The sequence below is a fragment of the Zalophus californianus genome, chromosome X (assembly GCF_009762305.2).
Source record: "Zalophus californianus isolate mZalCal1 chromosome X, mZalCal1.pri.v2, whole genome shotgun sequence".
Taxonomy (NCBI): Eukaryota; Metazoa; Chordata; class Mammalia; order Carnivora; family Otariidae; genus Zalophus; species Zalophus californianus.
In genome coordinates, this window is record NC_045612.1 from 107,488,782 (window position 1) to 107,506,341 (window position 17,560).

The window sequence follows — 17,560 nt, forward strand, 5'->3', positions numbered from 1 at the left end:
AAAGTCTATAACTTTCTGTAATGTCCTTTGTCGTGATGATTTCTAACTCTTTATGTAAAAAAAACCGTATCTAACCCTGCACCAAATGTTCTTTCCCTGAAGTGCTCTCTTCTTTTTGAAGACTGTGTATCCAGGGCAGCTGTCCCAACTTGGGCTCTAATAAAACTCTTTTCCTTTTCCTTTAAAATTAAAAAGAAAAAAAGATTTGTTCATTTTGGGTCAACACAGTAAGAGTATTATTCCACCTTAAAAGTGGAAATCCTGCCATTTGTGACAGCACGGGTAAGCCTGAAGGACACCATGCTAAGTGAAATGAGCCAGTGACAGGAGGACAGCTGCTGCGTGGTTCTACTTACATGGGGCACCGAAAGTCGTCCTACTTGTAGAATCAGAAAATAGAACTGTGGTTACCAGGGCCTGGGACACGGGGAGTTGTTCCATTGATAGAAAGTTTCAGGTATGCAGGATGAATTAATTCTAGAAATCTGCTGTACAACACTGGGCCTACAGTTAACAGTAATCTATTACACACTTAGAATTTTTTTGAGGGATTTCATGTGACGTGTTTTTAGAAAAACAAATAACCAAAGGGACACAAGGAAACTTTTGGAGGTGATGGATGTGTCTGTTACCTTGATCGTGACGATGATTCCACGGACGTATACATATGTCCAAATTCATCAAACTATAAAGTATGAGCTGGCTTTTGTATATCTCAATAAGGCTATTTTAAAAGCAAAAAGAAATCTAGGGATCAGTTAATAGAGGGTGGTGGATCTACATGTCCTGTCATGGAAATATCTTGGGTTCATTTTATTAAGTCAAGGTTAAGAGGCAGAACAATATGTACACTGTTAATGACAAATCTTAAAAATTCAATATATTTATTTTTAATATATTATTAAATATATTCAAGATATTTTACTCACCTTCTAAAATATAGGCTTCATCTACATAATGCAGGCTTCATCTACGTAAGAAAAAGCCTCAGGTCAGCTTAAAAATGACACACATCAGATTGTTCATTGTGATTACCTCTGAGGAGGGGGCTGAATTTTGAGGAAAGGGGAGATTGTAATTTATGTGTATTGTTCGAAGTTTTTAGAAGAACATATGTACTATTACCTTTGTTATTAAAATATTTAAATGCATCTCACCACAAAGGGAGTAGCTGTGCATTAATCAGAGAGACTGATGGCTGATCCAACAGCAAACCTGCCAAGGCTTAAAACAACAGAAGTTTGTTTGTCATACGCATAGCCTGATGTGGGTTGGCGGGAGCCTCCTCTGTCATATGACGCAGGGCTCCAGGTGGCTCCCATCAAATGGCTCCACTTCTCAACAAGGGTCTCCGGGTTCACTGCTGAATGAAACAGAAAGCCTGGAGGAGGCATACTGGCTCTCAAATATCTTGGCCTGGAGGCAACAAACACTGTGTCTGTTCTTATTTCAGTGTCAAGGGTAGTCGCATGACCCTTCCTAAGTAGGGTAGGCATGTAGTCTCCCCGTCAGCCCAGGAAGAAGACCAAGACACAATGCCCGTGAGCACTTGCAGCCCCTCTCATAAATTGTCACACGGTAGGTGCTCGATAAAGAGCAACTGTTAGAATTTGTTATGAAAATAACCCTCTTCCTGGAGGCCAGTTTGCCTTGCAATTCTTCCATTTTTTTCCAATCCTGCTATGTGGCAGGTGCTTTCAAAAGACTGGATCACATTTAATTTTCAAAAGGATCCTGTAAAATCTGAGAAAAGAGGGCTCACCTTTTGCACTCAACGGCACCTTTCTGAACTCACCTCCTAAATGAATTCTAGAATCTCTATAGGATGAGAATTGTCTCCTTCTATGGAAGCATGGTTAACACTTGTGAGACTGGGCAATCCTTAGCATGACTGAACGTGCAGGACACTTTGACAGATGCCAGGAGGCCCAAAGACAAACCAGCATTTTCCTCTGGGGCAAGTACCGAGATAAGAGGCAGAAGAAGGGCAAATTATTTTAGTCTTTGCTGTTCCAAGATAGGATGTCTGTCAAGAAACCATTTTTTTCCCCTTAGAAAAACTGGGTTCTGAGGAATTCAGCCTCAGTAGATGTTTGCTGCACAGTGATTTCCACGGTTAACAAATTACAAGGGAGGCTTTGAGTACTGACCGTCTATGTAAGCTCAGTCATTGGTGTGTGTGTTCAGTGGCCAGTCTCAAACACCACACTCCTGCAAAATCCTACTGACAATATCTGTGTTTACAGAACCCTCTATCTAACTTCAGTTACACTCCAAGAACCAGGATCTTCTGTAAGCAAGACTCTAACCACCAGCTCATTTGGAATACACTTCGAGACTGTTGTAGGGATGGGAGGGGTGGTAATCCAGTATCTAAACTTCACGGTCTATGGCTCCACTGAGGGATGGAACCTCCGAGGTCCACTTGCAGGGAGGTGGAAGGCTCTAAGGGGAGGGCAGGTGATTCAGGACTGTCTGTATCACCGGCAGCTGGGCGCAGCCTCCAGCAGACACAGTGGAGAGCTGGTCAGCAAATGAGGTTCCTTTTCGGACAGGAGGGCACACTGGAGAACACTTAGGGCACAAGGGCTGCACTGCAGGCAAGTGCTGGGACAAGATGGAGCCTCGCTCAACGAAGCGCACAGACAGCTCCCAAATCGTGCTTTCTTCTCACCTTCGCCTTCCTTCCCCAGGACTACTTCTCGCACCGTGGCTAGCGCGTCTGGGTTTTTAATGACCTGTGACACACCTTGGACTAGTGAGCAGAATAGAAAATGAAGAGACAGAATGTCGCCTCAGGCTGGAGGAATGGAAAGGTGTGGGCCCCAGTCAAATATAACCAGGGATCGAGTCCTAGCTCTGCTATTTATCAGCCATGTGAACTTGAAAAATTACAAGTTCTTCAGCTGCGAAGTATGTCTGATAAGCCCCATCCTGTGGGACTACTGGAATAAATGTAACGGGTACGAGGCACTTGGCAGAGTAACTGGAAAATAGTAGGCCTTCAATGAATGGTAGTTATCAGAGGGTTTTTTGTTTTGTTTTGTTTTAACCTGCAGACGATACCATCCTCCCCTCTGGGGAGATTTATTTTAATTTTTTGAGATTTATTTTTTAATTCAGGAGAGATCACAGAATATGCAGCTTTCTAGGACAAATAATACCAAATTAACCCATAATGCTGCTTAGCAAGTAAAACAAAAGAAGGTTTTCCCAGTTCAGGATAAGTTACTTAACTTGGGGGTAGAAGAGTCTCCCCCAGCCAGAGGCAACTCCGATGTCCCAGAATGTGTCAAGGACCAAGACCTTCGCTCCCAGGTGCCTTTCCAGCCAAAGCACCCCTGTTTTCACTCATTTCACCACCACCAAAAATCTCATCATCCCTTAGAATTTGCCAAATCAGTCCCGATAATCTAATTAAAATGCCCTATAAATGCACTGGGACCTGGTTCTCCAACCAATTCAGAGCAAAGAGAAACCTCTCAACATCCCACCTCAAAGGAGTAGCACCTTTATTAGATATTCCCTGAAGATGCTCTGCCTAAAACAATGAGATTGTGCTCTTTGTCCAACTGGCCGTGAACAAGAACACAGGATACCTTCCATTTCTGCCTGTGGAGGAGGTTGCCCTCGGGTTTGCCGAGGGTACCAAAGAAACATAGAAGCAGGCGTGCATTTCATGCCCTCCAACACTGGGAAACCATCAGTCTGTCTGGCCTCAGCTCACCAGTCCCACAGTCCCATGTGGCCCACCATGGAGCTTAAATGAACAGTCTATCCCGCCGAGGGGCTCAGAGTGGCCTAAAAATCCCAAGCTGCCTTTCTTCAGGGAATTGACACCTCCTTGCTCAGCCAGACACCCTCCCCGTCCCCCTTCTCCCAACCGTCTCCCTGCCTCCTTACCTCTTTACTCCTTCTTACTGGTCCTTTAGGTCTCAGAGGGTCCTTCTCCATCTTCTCTATATGATTACTGTCCCTGGACTGCACAGTCTAAGGCCAGGAGTGTTTTATATCCTAGCTTCCCCATTTCTAACACTAACTTTTACAGAGCAGACACTCAATTAGTATCTGGAAAACAAATGACCCAGCAAGCATGAATTCTACTATTTAAGCATTTTATTTCTCCTCCATTCTTTAATAAGCCAAACAAATCCATGTATGCATCTTCTATCCTTACAGAACAACAGACTAAAAAGTATAAGGGAAACCAAGAACAGAACTTCTTTTACTTCTCCCCCCTCCTTTTTTTGATCCCAGCAATTTTACTGCGAAATTCTTTCGCATTTCCTAGGGAATGCCTGTTACAACGCCATGTTTCATTGTTCTGTTTTGGTAAATATGAAAGGTTTCCCAATTTGTTTTACTAAATAATAAAACACCTAATCTTACATCTATTAAACAGCCACAAACAACGAAAATCATTAATAAATTTAGATTCGAAAATTATATAAACTTTCTGTTAAAGAAATAACATTTGAAACATAAAAGAAAAAGAAAGCAAAAGGAAGAGAGAAAGAAAAAAAAAAGAGAAAGAAACAAGAAAAGGAACAAAACCTTTAAGTTTATGAGATATAGCAGGACCACAAAGACGATATTCACTGTGTTCCTTCCAGACCCACTCTGGCCATCTATTCCTTAGAATGTTGACTGCTTTTTCCTTCCACAAAGAAAACAATCTGCTTCAAGCTTCAACATTTGATATAAAACCTACAAAAAACAAAGAGTGAAACTCCACGTTACTGACATACAGGAGGAACGCAAAGATGACACACACTTCTCCAGCCCCGCCCTGGCCCTCCGCTCTTAGAACGGTGACGCACCTGTTCAACCAGCCGCCCACGTCACTTAGGGTGGGAGAAGCTGCTGGTCAAGGCCCTGGAGCGTGCCCTGGCCATGGCAGCGGTCTGAGCCCTGGCTGCGGCTCGGGCTCGGGCTCGCTCTTCCTCATCTTTCAAAGCCTCTTCGTACCACGGCGGGAAGGCACTGGGGACGGTATCATGAATCTTGGCTAAAAACTCCAGGACTCTCATCTTGCTGGTCTCGGCATAGGCTCGCGGGCCCCACAGGAACTCGTAGCGTGGAGGATCACTGTTGGCCACCTGGCGGTACTCCAGGTACTTTAGCTGCACCAAATCTTGGGTGACGATCTTCCTGGGCTCCCCATAGATTAAGTGCCTCCTTTCAGCATAGACGCCCATCATATTCAGGACTTCCCAGACTTGCTCCTCAGGGGCGCAGTTGCCTCTAATGAAGATCACACCCAGCACAATCATCAGGATGCCGGTCTTGGGCATGTTCTCTTCTTCATGCATCGTGCCATCGACGGTGAGGTCGAGTTTGCTGATGAGGGTGTAGCAGTGCCGGATGGGATCCACTTCCTTCAAATCAATCCCGAAGGCCAGCTCCATGTGCTCAGAGGCTCTCTTGAGGATCTCATTGAAATGATACTTGTACTTTTTGAGGACAAGCTTCAGCATGTCTGCCTTCGTAATTGGCTCTTTCTTTTGATACTTCTCCAGCAGGAAGTGCACCAACAAAACTACCTTCTTGTTTAATGGGTCTCTGCGTGAGACCTGAGTGCCATCAGACGATCTGGGGCTTCCCCCATCTTGGCTTCTGGCATCTTCATCTGAATTGATGCATGAAAGAGCTGCATCAGCACTGGTGGAAGATGCGGTTCCCTGAGGATGGCTAGGAGTCGCAGCAGCAGGTCTACCCCCAGAGGGAGGACAGGCGGCGGAGGGGGACTCTCCTGCTGCTGCTGCAGTAGCCTGAGCATCCTTCAGAGCCTGGGTCTCACCACGGGCCTGGCGGCGTTTCTCACGGGCACGGAGCTTACTCTTCTGACCTCTAGGCATGGTGACTCTGGTCGGGGATAGCAGGCAGGAGTTAGGTGCAAGCAGTTAGTCTGATAAAGAGGTCACCCTAGAATATGGAAGAGGAGATGGTGGGCATAGCCTCGATAAGGATATTCTACTTGGGCTCCAAGAAAAGGTGCCTCTGCTTATTCCCTTAAGGGTACTGTTTTAGGAACCCATAAAAGAGGGGTGAACAGGACTCCATACACCTCCTCTCTTCTGTGGGGGCTTGTCACCTCAGTTCTAACTCCGCATACTAAACTGGACTCCTGATTGGTCTTTTGAAACCTCCCCCTGCTGACTTGAGGCTGCCCCTTCAGAAAAAGACCTCCCATCCCACAAATACCCAACGCGGAAGTGAGGGGCCGTTAAGCTTAACAGCCACACTGCAGCCACGAGGTCGGGGCAGTGGGGGTGGGGCATGCCAGAACAGCGCGGGGCTCTTTGAGCCACCTCAGTTCTGAAAGGAATGCATCTCTTCAGTTCTAGCAAGTTACTCACCTCGACACCTGTCCAGTCCTGGCACTCCTCCTTTTGCTGGCGTGAGACCACACACCTCTACACCTCTCACACCGAGAACTCAGGCTCCGCGGCACCTAGAGCGGAAATCAGGGTGAGCACTTCCGGCCACGCCCACCTGGACTTCCCAACGTGAAAGCTCGCGTGGGTTTCTGGAGGACTCCTCTCCCTCGTGGTAGCAGAGGAATTATGTGGAAGTCAAATAGGGGTCCTTCCTGACTCCTGTCAGGCAGGGCCTGGGACTTCTTCCTCCAGTGAAGTTAGCTCACATCAGACCATGGCTTTCATTTCCCTCAGAACCCCCAGTAGGGAGTAAAGCGGGAGCAGAGCCGAGCAGCCATGACTGAGACCTTCCAAGACTGATGGGGACAGACCGGGACTGGGACCGGGAACCACCTCTCTGTTGCCCCTTCTTTTCGGGTGGGTTCTCATCTCAGTCTTTATTCAGGGTCATACCTTGACGACTTGGTGCTGGGCTATGTCTCTTCTGCTGATCCGAAGCCAAATCCATCAGGTAAGGCAGAAATCTGTAAATAATTTAAGGAGAATTGACATCCGTACAATATTCTGCTTACTGTAAATGAGCGTGGTGTAGGGCACCTGGGTGGCTCAGTTGGTTAAGCAACTGCCTTCTGCTCAGGTCATGATCCTGGAGTCCCACTATCGAGTCCCACATCGGGCTCCCTGCTCAGCAGGGAGTCTGCTTCTCCCTCTGACCCTCTTCCCTCTTGTGCTCTCGATCTCTCATTCTCTGTCTCTCAAATAAATAAATAAATAAATAAATAAAAAACCTTAAAAAAAAAATGAGCGTGGTGTATTGCTCTATTTGAGACTTCTTTTACCTAAGTCTATTAGTAACTTTTTTAAATATTTGCTTTCATAAAGATCATGTACATATTTCTTAGTTCTTTTTTTAGGTATATTTTGGATATTGCACTGTTTTGAATGGTATATTTTCCATGATATATTCTTTTATTTATTTTGTGTGGCTAGACTTCTGATTTTGCTGTAGTGTTCTACATCAGTTTCCTGAAGTTCCTTATACAATTTGAATATTTGACAGCCAATTTCTTTGGAGTTTTTAATTAGGGGATCTTATTATCTCTTTTCATAATCCATAACTTTTATTTTGGTATTCCTATGTATGGCTATATGCTGGCTCCACAAACCAGTCCAGGTTTGAACGGTAGAAATGGTACCACACCTCCATATCCTGTTTTGACTTCAGGGGGAATGTTTTAACATTTCACACTTACGTATGTGTGCTGTTGATTTTAGAATATGGAAATTCTATTCTAATATGTTTGTTAACAGTTACTGGCACGAACTGGTGTTGAATTTTTATCAAAGGTCTTTTTCTCTACTCTCAGAACATGATAAAATGCTTTCTCTTCTCTCTCTGTTAACTAATTCACAGTTTTTTCTAATGTCATATGATCTTTGCGTTCCTTGGACACAGCCTCTTTCTTCATTCAATTCGCTGCTGTACTGGATATGCTATGAATTTATTTAGAATATGTATATGAGTAAGCTTGACTCAAGTATTTTTTTCTTGGGGCACACTCATCTGGTTTCTGTATCAAGGACAGTTAGCCTGTTAAAGTGGTTGAGTAATTTCCCATCTTCTTGTACAGCTTGTAAGAGCTTACTTAAAGTGCTGATTAGCTTTTCCTTCATCATTTGGTGTAACGGACCTTTCAACCTGGCTGATCCTGGTACAGTTTGAGGGCAAAATGTGCCCTGAAAAGATATCAGGATTGAGTTTCAGGTTCTATCGGTCAATGAAAGTTTTATATTTCTTTATGGACCTGTTTAGTGATTTATATTTTGCTACAAATGCTTCCATTTTACTTGGGTTTTCAAATGTAAAGACATATTTATAATAAAATCATTTTATTATAGAAAATTCCCCATCACATATAACATTACAAAGGATAAAGTAACTCAATATACCTGATGCTCAGTATCATTTATCTTCAGTAGTTATAGGAAGCTTGTTCAGATTAGGGTTTATTTAAATATTTGTCTCTTTGTTGGCAAAATCACTCCTGAAATGACATTGTGTTAATTCCATTAGGAGGCACAAAACATCTGTTGTTTCCTTTGTGGTAATGTTGGCGGTCATTGAGGATCATCAGTGTCATCCATTAATCCATTAGGGGCTGCTGAATTGTAATTCTGGAGTTCTGTCATTTCTTCTGAGATTATTAGCTGAAATATATCTATAGGTAGAACCTTCTGTTATCTTCCATTCTGTTTTTTTGAGGTAAGCCTTACAGTTGCCCCATTTTACTGCCTAGAGAGCTAGATATATAGATAAAGAAAGCTAGATTTTTTTGTCTAATCAATATCAGTAAACTCTTTAGCTCAAAATTGTATTTTTTGTAATTTTAAATAACAAATCTTGCTCGAGAACTATATCAGTTAGTAACTGGATGAATAATTCATCTGTTAATAATAATTATTAATGAGCAGCACTGGAATAATCCATGTTCAGGCCCTAGTCTTTGTCACATGACATTATTTGTGCCTACAGATAGTTATAATTTTGGAAAATAGAAAATTTTACTATAATTTATTCAAAGCTAGTTTTCTTTGAAGGAATATACTTTCTATGTTCTTTCTATATAGCTAACCAGTCAGTGTCAACTCAATTGAGTTTTATTTTTTTCTTTATAAATTCTAATGTGGACATGGCAACTAGTTTTAATGTTATTACTATCTTAGCTTGTATGTATGTACATAAAAGATAAAATTGTGGACTCCCTCCTCTGGGTTCACAAATTTATTCAATATAGGGCTGTCCTAATAGACTCAGGACTCTATTCATTAATGTAGCCAATGCAAAAATATCTGACTTGTTTGAATAAATATGCTAATATGTACTCTCCATTTATTAAAAAAGATTTTCCAACTTCTCATTTTACTTGTTAGTAAATAAAATACTTAGATTTTTGAATGACTGTTTACTTCTTGAGAAGGTCACTTTTTAGACACGTTTCTAGGTTAATAAGCCTGGTAATACAAAATGTTGCCGAGCAAAGACACTGAAACTATGGATAAGGAGTCAGGTTATAAAACCAGGTTTGTCACCATTCAGCTGTTAGAACTGTATTCCCCTGTGCCTTCATCCATCCTGCTCCTCTGTGAGTGATGTAATAACATGTTCTCAAGCAGAAGTTACCTAGAATGATTTGGCTCCTGACAACAATTTTAGCCTTTCAGTGGCTGAAGACCTTTTTCACCTTTACCTTCTGCTCCAGTCCAACTTAGACAAACTGTCCACTCTTAAACCTGCTGCTTCCAATACCATTTCATCCATTTCAGTGGCTACACTGCCAGTGAAGGACCGAATTTCTGAAGGCTTCTTCATTCCCATGCCTTATTCTCTTGGACATCAATTCCAGCCAAGATAACAATATTTAGGAGACACAGGACATATCTGTTAATGATCCAGGCTAATTCAGAGGAATGGATGCACTGTCTTTGAGGAGTACAATACCTGTGACACCATGCTCAGATTAACATAGCCAGGAGCCAATTTGGCAGATCAAGAGAACTCTATTTTGGGTTTTTTTTTTTTTTTGGTTTTTTTTTTTTTTTTTGGTTTTTAAGTTTTAGTTAGTTAACATACAGTGCTATACTGGTTTCTGGAGTAGAATTCAGTGATTCATCACTTATATACAATACCCAGCACTCATCACAACAGGCGCCCTCTTTAATACCCATCACCCATCTAGCCCATCCCCCACCAGCCTCCCTCCATCAACCCTTAGTTTGTTCTCTATCATTAAGCATCTCTTATGGTTTGTTTTGCTCTCTCCTTTTTTTCTTTTCCCCTTTCCCATATGTTCACCTGTTTTCTTTCTTAAATTCCACATATGAGTGAGATCATATGGTATTTGTTTTTCTCTGATTTATTACACTTGGCATAATACACTAGCTCCATCCACATCATTGCAAATGGCAAGATTTCATTCTTTTTGATGGCTGAGTAATATTCCACATCTACTTTATCCATTCATCAGTTGATGGACATTTGGGCTCTTTCCCCAGTTTGGCTATCGTTGATTATGCTGCTATAAACATCAGGGAGCATGTACCCCTTTGAATCTGTATTTTTGTATCCTTTGCGTAAATACCTAGTAGTGCAATTGCTGGATCATAGGGTAGTTCTATTTTTTAACTTTCTGAGGAACCTCCATACTGTTTTCCAGAGAGGCTGCACCAGTTTGCCTTCCCACCAAGAGTACAAGAGGGTTCCCATTTCTCCGCATCCTCGACAACACCTGTCGTTTCTTGTGTTGTTGATTTTAGCCATTCTGACAGGTATGAGGTGGTATCTCATCATAGTTTTGATTTGTATTTCCCTGATGATGAGTGATGTTGAGCATCTTTTCATGTGTCTTAGCCATCTGGATGTCTTCTTTGGAAAAGCGTCTTTTCATGTCTTCTGCCTATTTCTTAACTGGATTATTTGTTTTTTTGAGTGTTGAGTTTGATAAGGAGAACTATTTTTGAACACATAACTTTGCCACTTGCCAAGCAACCAAAATAACTGAGTAGAAAGTTTCTGAATAGAGGCACCTGGGTGGTTCACTTGGTCGGGCAGCTGCCTTCAGCTCAGGTCAGATCCCAGGTTTCGGGGATCAGGTCCCATGTTGGGCTCCCTGTTCAGCGGGGAGTTTGCTTCTCCCTTTACACTTTCCCCCTGCTCATGATCTCTCCCTCTCTCAAGTAAATAAATGAATAAATTAAATTAAATAAAAAGAAAGTTTCTGAATAAACTTCAGAAATAAGAGAGTATGTTAATACTTCCTAGTAACTGGAAGACAAGGAAGTGTCAAGGGTACATGTTATTGAGTTAGGATCAGGATTAAGGTGAGGGGAGTGGGGAATAAAATACTAAGTTTTAAAGAGATGGGATCTGACCCTGCACTTGCATGACCCCAACAGTGTGTGCCTCACTTGTCTAACCCTATTTTCAGCCCATGGATGGTGTCTTTATTTAAAAGTGTGATATTTTCTCATAATGGATCTTTGGCATTAACTTTATTTTATTTAATATTGAATGAAAGCATAATTTATTTTGATTACTGAGATTGTTTGGTCTACCCCTGACCTTAAATTTTGAGCTCAAAGTCAGTGCCTCACTTGCCTCACCCTAGCCCCAGTCCTGGTGAGTCTTCAGTGTTTAATACTGATCCTGTCCTCACACACTAAGAGCAGTAATACTTAAGTATACCTGGCCTTGTTTTAAATTCTACGCCTCATTCCACTGTCTGCCTTTGTGATCTTGAGCAATAAAATTACCCTATATGAGATTATGTTAAAAAAAATTTAGAGTGGAGAATAAGGATATTCTTTTTACTGAATTGGTGGGATGATGAAATAAAAGTACATATGAGAAGACACTCTGTAAGTTTCACAAATTACTAGTTATTTAGAAATATTTCTTGGATTGAAACTTTGAGAAAGTCCTAAAAATCAGTCTGGATCCATCCTTTGAGATACCCAGTACCTTAGTGTTCCATCGTTGCATAACAAATTATGTCAAACTCAGTGGCTTAAAATAACACCCATCTACTATCTCACATTTCTGTTGGTGAGTAGTGTAGATGCAACTCATTTGTGTTCTCTGCTCGGGTCCTCACTCTCAAGGTGTCCTGTGGCTGGGCTGCATTCTTATCAGGAGGCTCTTAGGAAGGGTCTCCCTGAAAGATTCAGGTTGTTGGCAGAATCGAGTTAACCTGTCACTGTAGGCCTGGGGTCTCCATTTCTTTGCTAGCTGTCAGGCAGGGGCCATTCTTGGCTCCTAGAAATTGACTGCATTCCTTGCCATTTAGCCCTCTCCATTTTCAGAACCATCAGTGGAGAATCTCCCTTATGTAGAATCCCCAGTACCTGAATCCCTTTCTCCGGGAAGAAGGAAACTTGCCCCTTTTGAGGGCTCACCTGATTAGGTCCAGTCCACTAAAGATAATCTCCCTTCCTTAAAGTCAGCTGTGCTATATAACAAATTAATCACGGGAGTGATATCCCATCATATTCACAGGTCCCTCCTGCATTCAACAGGAGGTGATTATATGTGGCTGTGAACTACTGAGGGTAATATTAGAATTCCGACTCTCACACCTAGAAAAAATAAATGATTAAGGAATTTCTGACCATAACTGTAGCTGGAACTCCCAAGTTGCATATGCTGTACTAAATTTAGAACAAAAGGTCTTAAAGTCTCTAATGCTGTGGTTTGTTTTGGTGTTTTTTGTTTTTTTTACCTTCTTCGAAACAACTGTGCTTCAACAGTTGTTAGCATCCATCAGGCAACTGCTTAAATGGGATATGTGCCACAAGAGGCAAAATTGAGGCTTCTAATTCCCATACTGAAAGGTTGCATTCAAACAGTAAACTTTAAGGGGTCTGCTGTTTCATCGTTAATGTCTTCGTGTTTTATCAACTCAGCAGCTACTCTCTGCTTGTCATTTATTTAACAAATACATATACGGCTAAGCACCATGCCAAGAGTGGAGTGTGCAGTAATGAATCCTGTGTGTCTTCATGGTACTAAATGGAAATCCACAAGGTTTACAACTCACTCATTCTTCTTTCCATCAGAGTAACTTTAAGTGTAAGCAGCGATAAATTACTCTTACATCCTACTATTTTCGAAGGTGTAGCCATGGTCCTATAACAAAATGAGGAGTGACGCGTGGACCACTCAACTGGAACATACCTTTGCCTGTCTAGGCTTCAGATTCTATTCTGAGAGGTTGGTGGACTAGCCTATCGCAAGTATTTACTGTTTGTTACTGGTGCTTACTATAAATGGAAAAGAATTTTAGATTCTACAGAAAACGTGTAGGTAATATAAGTTTCAAATGAAATGCCATTAATTTACTTGGAAAGGAGTAAACTGCCAAACAAATATAATAACAACATATACATAATAATAATCATGTAAGTTCTGACCAGGTAGTTGATAAGATTTTCCTTGGCTGAAAGTGGGAAAAGTACAAGGATTTAAGGAGGGCAGGGAAAAAAAGATGCCTACAAAGACACACAAGTTTAGTCAACCTAAAGACTAGGGGCCTGTATATTTATATCTTTAAAAGAAGGATTGTTGGGAATCTCTTTTCGAAATGAAGGGGAAAAAGTAAAGGATGCTTGCCAAACAAGGAGAAAAGTTTGGATATTTTAGACATTAGCAGTCATGTGAGTTATATATCAAGAGAGTATATTTTTACCTGCAAAGAAAACACTGATTGGAAGTTATGAAGGGATACTGGCATATTTCAAACATTTAAAATCTGATGGGTTAAGAGGGGTTTGGGTTTGTTATTCATTTGTGTTCTTTATACGCTCACTCTTAGTGGCATGGTCAAACCAAGCATCTCAGTGCATGCCTGTGCACTCACGGGGCAGGTAAGAAGGGACAGGACAGAAAAGCCGATTCTCAACCACTACAGACAAGTCAGATGTGTCCTAAGAGAGAAGTGGTTGTGACTGGAAAATGTCATTCGCTTAGCTCCCCAGACCGCTTTTTACATCTAAGGTGTGACTGAGTTGTGGGATGGGGCGCACAGGTTTTCCCACCCCGTTCTCTACAATACCTGTCTGCCGTGGGGTCATGGGGATGGGAGGGAGAAAACGAAGGAGGCAGAACAAATACTGTAAGATGAGAATCATCAGAACTACTTAATTACTGAGGACCCCCAACATTACACCTGTGCTCTATGCCTCATCATATGCAGCCTCTGCTGTCGCTTTTAGTCACTGGATTACATAGGCAAAGAGAGGGAGGCTCGTGAGATTAAAAAGCTTTCACTTATGTATTTAGTTTCTATTTACTATAGCCAGGAACTGGACCAAAGTTATAAAAATAGCAACGGCCTAGACTGAACAAGAGACAGAGAGAGGTGTTGGAAGAGTTCTTTTTCTGCTCAGAAGAGGCAAAGACTCCTTGACCAGTGGATAAGCAACCTTCTTCGGTATCATGTATTGTAATCAGCTCTGGGCAATACTTCCTCTTTCATATTATTCAAAATTTTGATAATCAAAATGAGTGGTCTCAGCTATAAACTAGCATTAAAGTCATTATAAGGAAAAAAATTAATGTGATATTTATTGCAAGGACATTGCTCATGATAGAATCGCCCTGAGCATTCAGTTGAGAACACCCTTTGGAAATATGCTCTTAGCTTAGCACTCTTATTTAGGAGAAACTATGTTCTTTTCATCTGATGGACAGTTAGTTGTCTTTTTTACTCAAGTCAGAAGTGGAATCTCAAAGTAAGATTCCATGCATTCTCAAAGCAAGTGAAAATGGTCTGATTCTGTGCACTTTGAATACCAACCAGACTTCATATATTTCACCCCCCACTTTAATATTTTCCTGAATACAAAATATCACAATCCTCCATTCAGTAGTTATTTACTGGTAAAGAGTTTGGCCATGTGCTGTGCTGGGAACTGAGGATAAAATGGTGAACAAACTATGAGCAGACCCTGCCTTCATGGAGCTTATCATCTAGTGGGAGAGACAGGTATAAATCCAGTAGACACACACACATATTTATCACAAACTGCTCGAGGTTATGAAGGTAAAGGATAGGGAGATAAAATAGTACAATAATATTTGATTCAGTAAGTTTGAGAAGGTTGTCCTGAAGAATCAGTATTTTAACCTAGGGAAAGGACAGATGCGAGTTAGAATAACAAAGGTGAGGTAGGGTTTGAAGACTGTTCCTTAAGGGACCTGCCTGTGCAAGGGTCTGATAGAAGAATAAGTTTAGTGCACTCAACAGACTGGAAGAAGACCACTTTGGTCTGAGTGTGAAAATCTATGGGAAGAGCAGTAAGGAGTTTGAGTTTCTTTTCAGGTGCAAAATAAAACCACTGAAGGTGTTAAAGCAGGGGCATGACCTGATCAGGTATGTATTTTCTAAAGATCTCTGTGGCTGCAATGTAGAAAACAGATTAAGAGAAACAAAGAAAACAAAACAAAAATGTAGAAAAAGAATTCTGGATACTTGCACAGTATTGCAGGATTATGACCCTGGAGATGGAGAAACCTGCATAGGACAAAGCCACATATGAACAGAATCTGCGTGACTCACAAGCTAGTTCGCATATGGACGGTGTAGGAGAAAACAGTGTCCCAAATGCCTGCTTATATCCGTGGTATGGGTGCGTGCACGCACACTTGCATCACTTGCTGAGATTGGGGAATCTGCAAGTGTACAGTTTACCAACATTGGGCATCAGAATGGATGTAATTTGGGGGTATGGTTGTGAGTTCAATTTAAAAAAAGGTTGCATGTGAAGCACCTTTCATAAACACTAAAGGGAAGGTATCAGGCAAGCCGAAATATATATGAAGCTGAACGGTCAGAGAGGTCTGACCTTGAGATCCACATCTGAAGTCATAAGCAGGTATTTGAAAATGGAAGCAATGAACATGAATGAGATTGGCAAGAAAAAGAGTACAGAGTAAGATAAATATGAAGGCAAGCCAGCATTTCAAGAATGGGTAGAGAAGCTTACCCATTACAGAAAACTTAGAATATAGAGAAAATAATTTAAGCACCCATAATTCTCTTGAATATACATAAAAATTGTTAACATTTTGGTACCAGAGCTTACAATTCCTATGACTACCCAAAATATTTTTACTCTCAATTAGCAGAGATAGTAAGTTCTCATTCAGTGTCAATGAATTAATTAATCCACTCAGAATATTATTAAACTACAAGCATAATAAAGTAATGAATAAATAAATACATTCTGTAAAGAGTTAAATTTATATACTCAGTACCTCTAGTTAAGGCATCCAGAGAATTTGGTGAAATTAAGTTCTATAGTGTAGTTGCTTCAGAAAAAAACTCACTGTCACATTTGAAAAACAGCAGAAAGCAGATGTTCTGTTAATGGTGGCATCGTGTTGCTGTGTGAGGGACAACACATTAAGTGTGCATTATGATGGCAAAGTAGAACAACTCATTATTGGCTTTCCCTACACTGAGTCATTTGTGCTCCTATTAAAATGAATATTAACTGGTTTGTTCTAATTTGATTTCAACTTCAACAGCTTTTAAAAATATCAGTGTCTATAAGTATAATGTGTTTTTTAAATGCACCTAAAATTCATTCAAAAGAAAATGGCTGTGTGCATTGCACTTATATGTAAATGTGAAACTGATGGAAAAGCATATTGTGATTAATGTGTAATATTTGGTATTTGCATAAGGGAGGTCCTTTCCTATTTTCAGTGGTACATGGTTTATGGGGTCTGTCGCAACCATATTATGTACAATGTAAGACACTGAGCTGAACCTTAGGATGAGTGTGACATTTAAAAATTTATTTTCTTAGAATGAATCAACATGCTATGAAGTAATTAACTTCTTCACTGCTTAGAATCATGCCTTTCCAAAATTGAAGAATCTCTCTCCAGAATTATTAAATTTCAAGTTCTACTGTACCTACACTTAATGTTGTGGTAACTATTAAGACGTGTACATTTTTTGTCACTTTAAGAAAATTATTCATAAAAGAACACAACTTTTAAATCAAGTATTTCCTATTAAATTTTAGTTTTAATCTAGGTCTTTCAATATGAGTTTTATCTTAGCACCCGGATAGTTTTTTTTTAAACTCTGTTTTCATGATTTCACATTTTTAAAACTGTAGAGGAATTTAAAGAGTAAGAAAGCTCTGAAATATCCATAGCAATGAGGTATAGGATATAGAGATAATAAAATAGAGAGAAGTATATAATATAGAAATTATATTTGAAAATTTCAATAATGTTTTTTTTTAAGATTTTATTTATTTGAGAGAGTGAGCAAGAGAGCACAAGTCGGGGGGGTAGGAGCAGAGGGAGAGGGAGAAGCAGACTCCGCGCTGAGCAGGGAGCCCAATGAGGGACTCGATCCCAGGACTCTGGGATCATGACCAGAGCGAAAGACAGCCACTTGACCAACTGAGCCAGCCACGCACCCCTCAATAATGGTTCTAACCAACAGTTCCCTTTTATACTTCTACTGAGCCAAACCATTTACTATTTGAATGAAACCAGATTTTGTTTCCTTTTTCTGGTTCTTGGACTGATGACTAGATAAGGAGCCCAAAGACAAACACCAAGAAAGGTCATATGGCAATGACCAAGCTATAGCTGAATCAGA

At 40.9% G+C, this 17,560-nt stretch overlaps 1 protein-coding gene across 4 annotated transcripts in view; it reads right to left on the reverse strand.

Annotated features, from left to right (window-relative positions):
- Window positions 1–3,981: 3,981 nt before the first annotated feature.
- LOC113931573 (melanoma-associated antigen B18-like) overlaps window positions 3,982–17,560 on the reverse strand; it is a 142,752-nt gene continuing 129,173 nt past the window's right edge. For 2 of the 4 annotated variants that reach the window (XM_027609700.2, XM_027609703.2), the window contains 4 exons: window positions 6,834–6,904; window positions 6,360–6,454; window positions 4,821–5,865; window positions 3,984–4,707 (listed from right to left, as the gene is read on the reverse strand). In XM_027609700.2, coding sequence (XP_027465501.1) covers window positions 4,842–5,858 — 1,017 coding nt within the window. In that variant the 5' untranslated portion in view covers window positions 5,859–5,865; window positions 6,360–6,454; window positions 6,834–6,904 and the 3' untranslated portion in view covers window positions 3,984–4,707; window positions 4,821–4,841. Of the gene's footprint in view, window positions 4,708–4,820; window positions 5,926–6,359; window positions 6,455–6,833; window positions 6,905–8,330; window positions 8,426–17,560 lie in introns of all 4 variants that reach the window. The other 2 variants (XM_027609701.2, XM_027609702.2) reach the window with 2 other exon arrangements.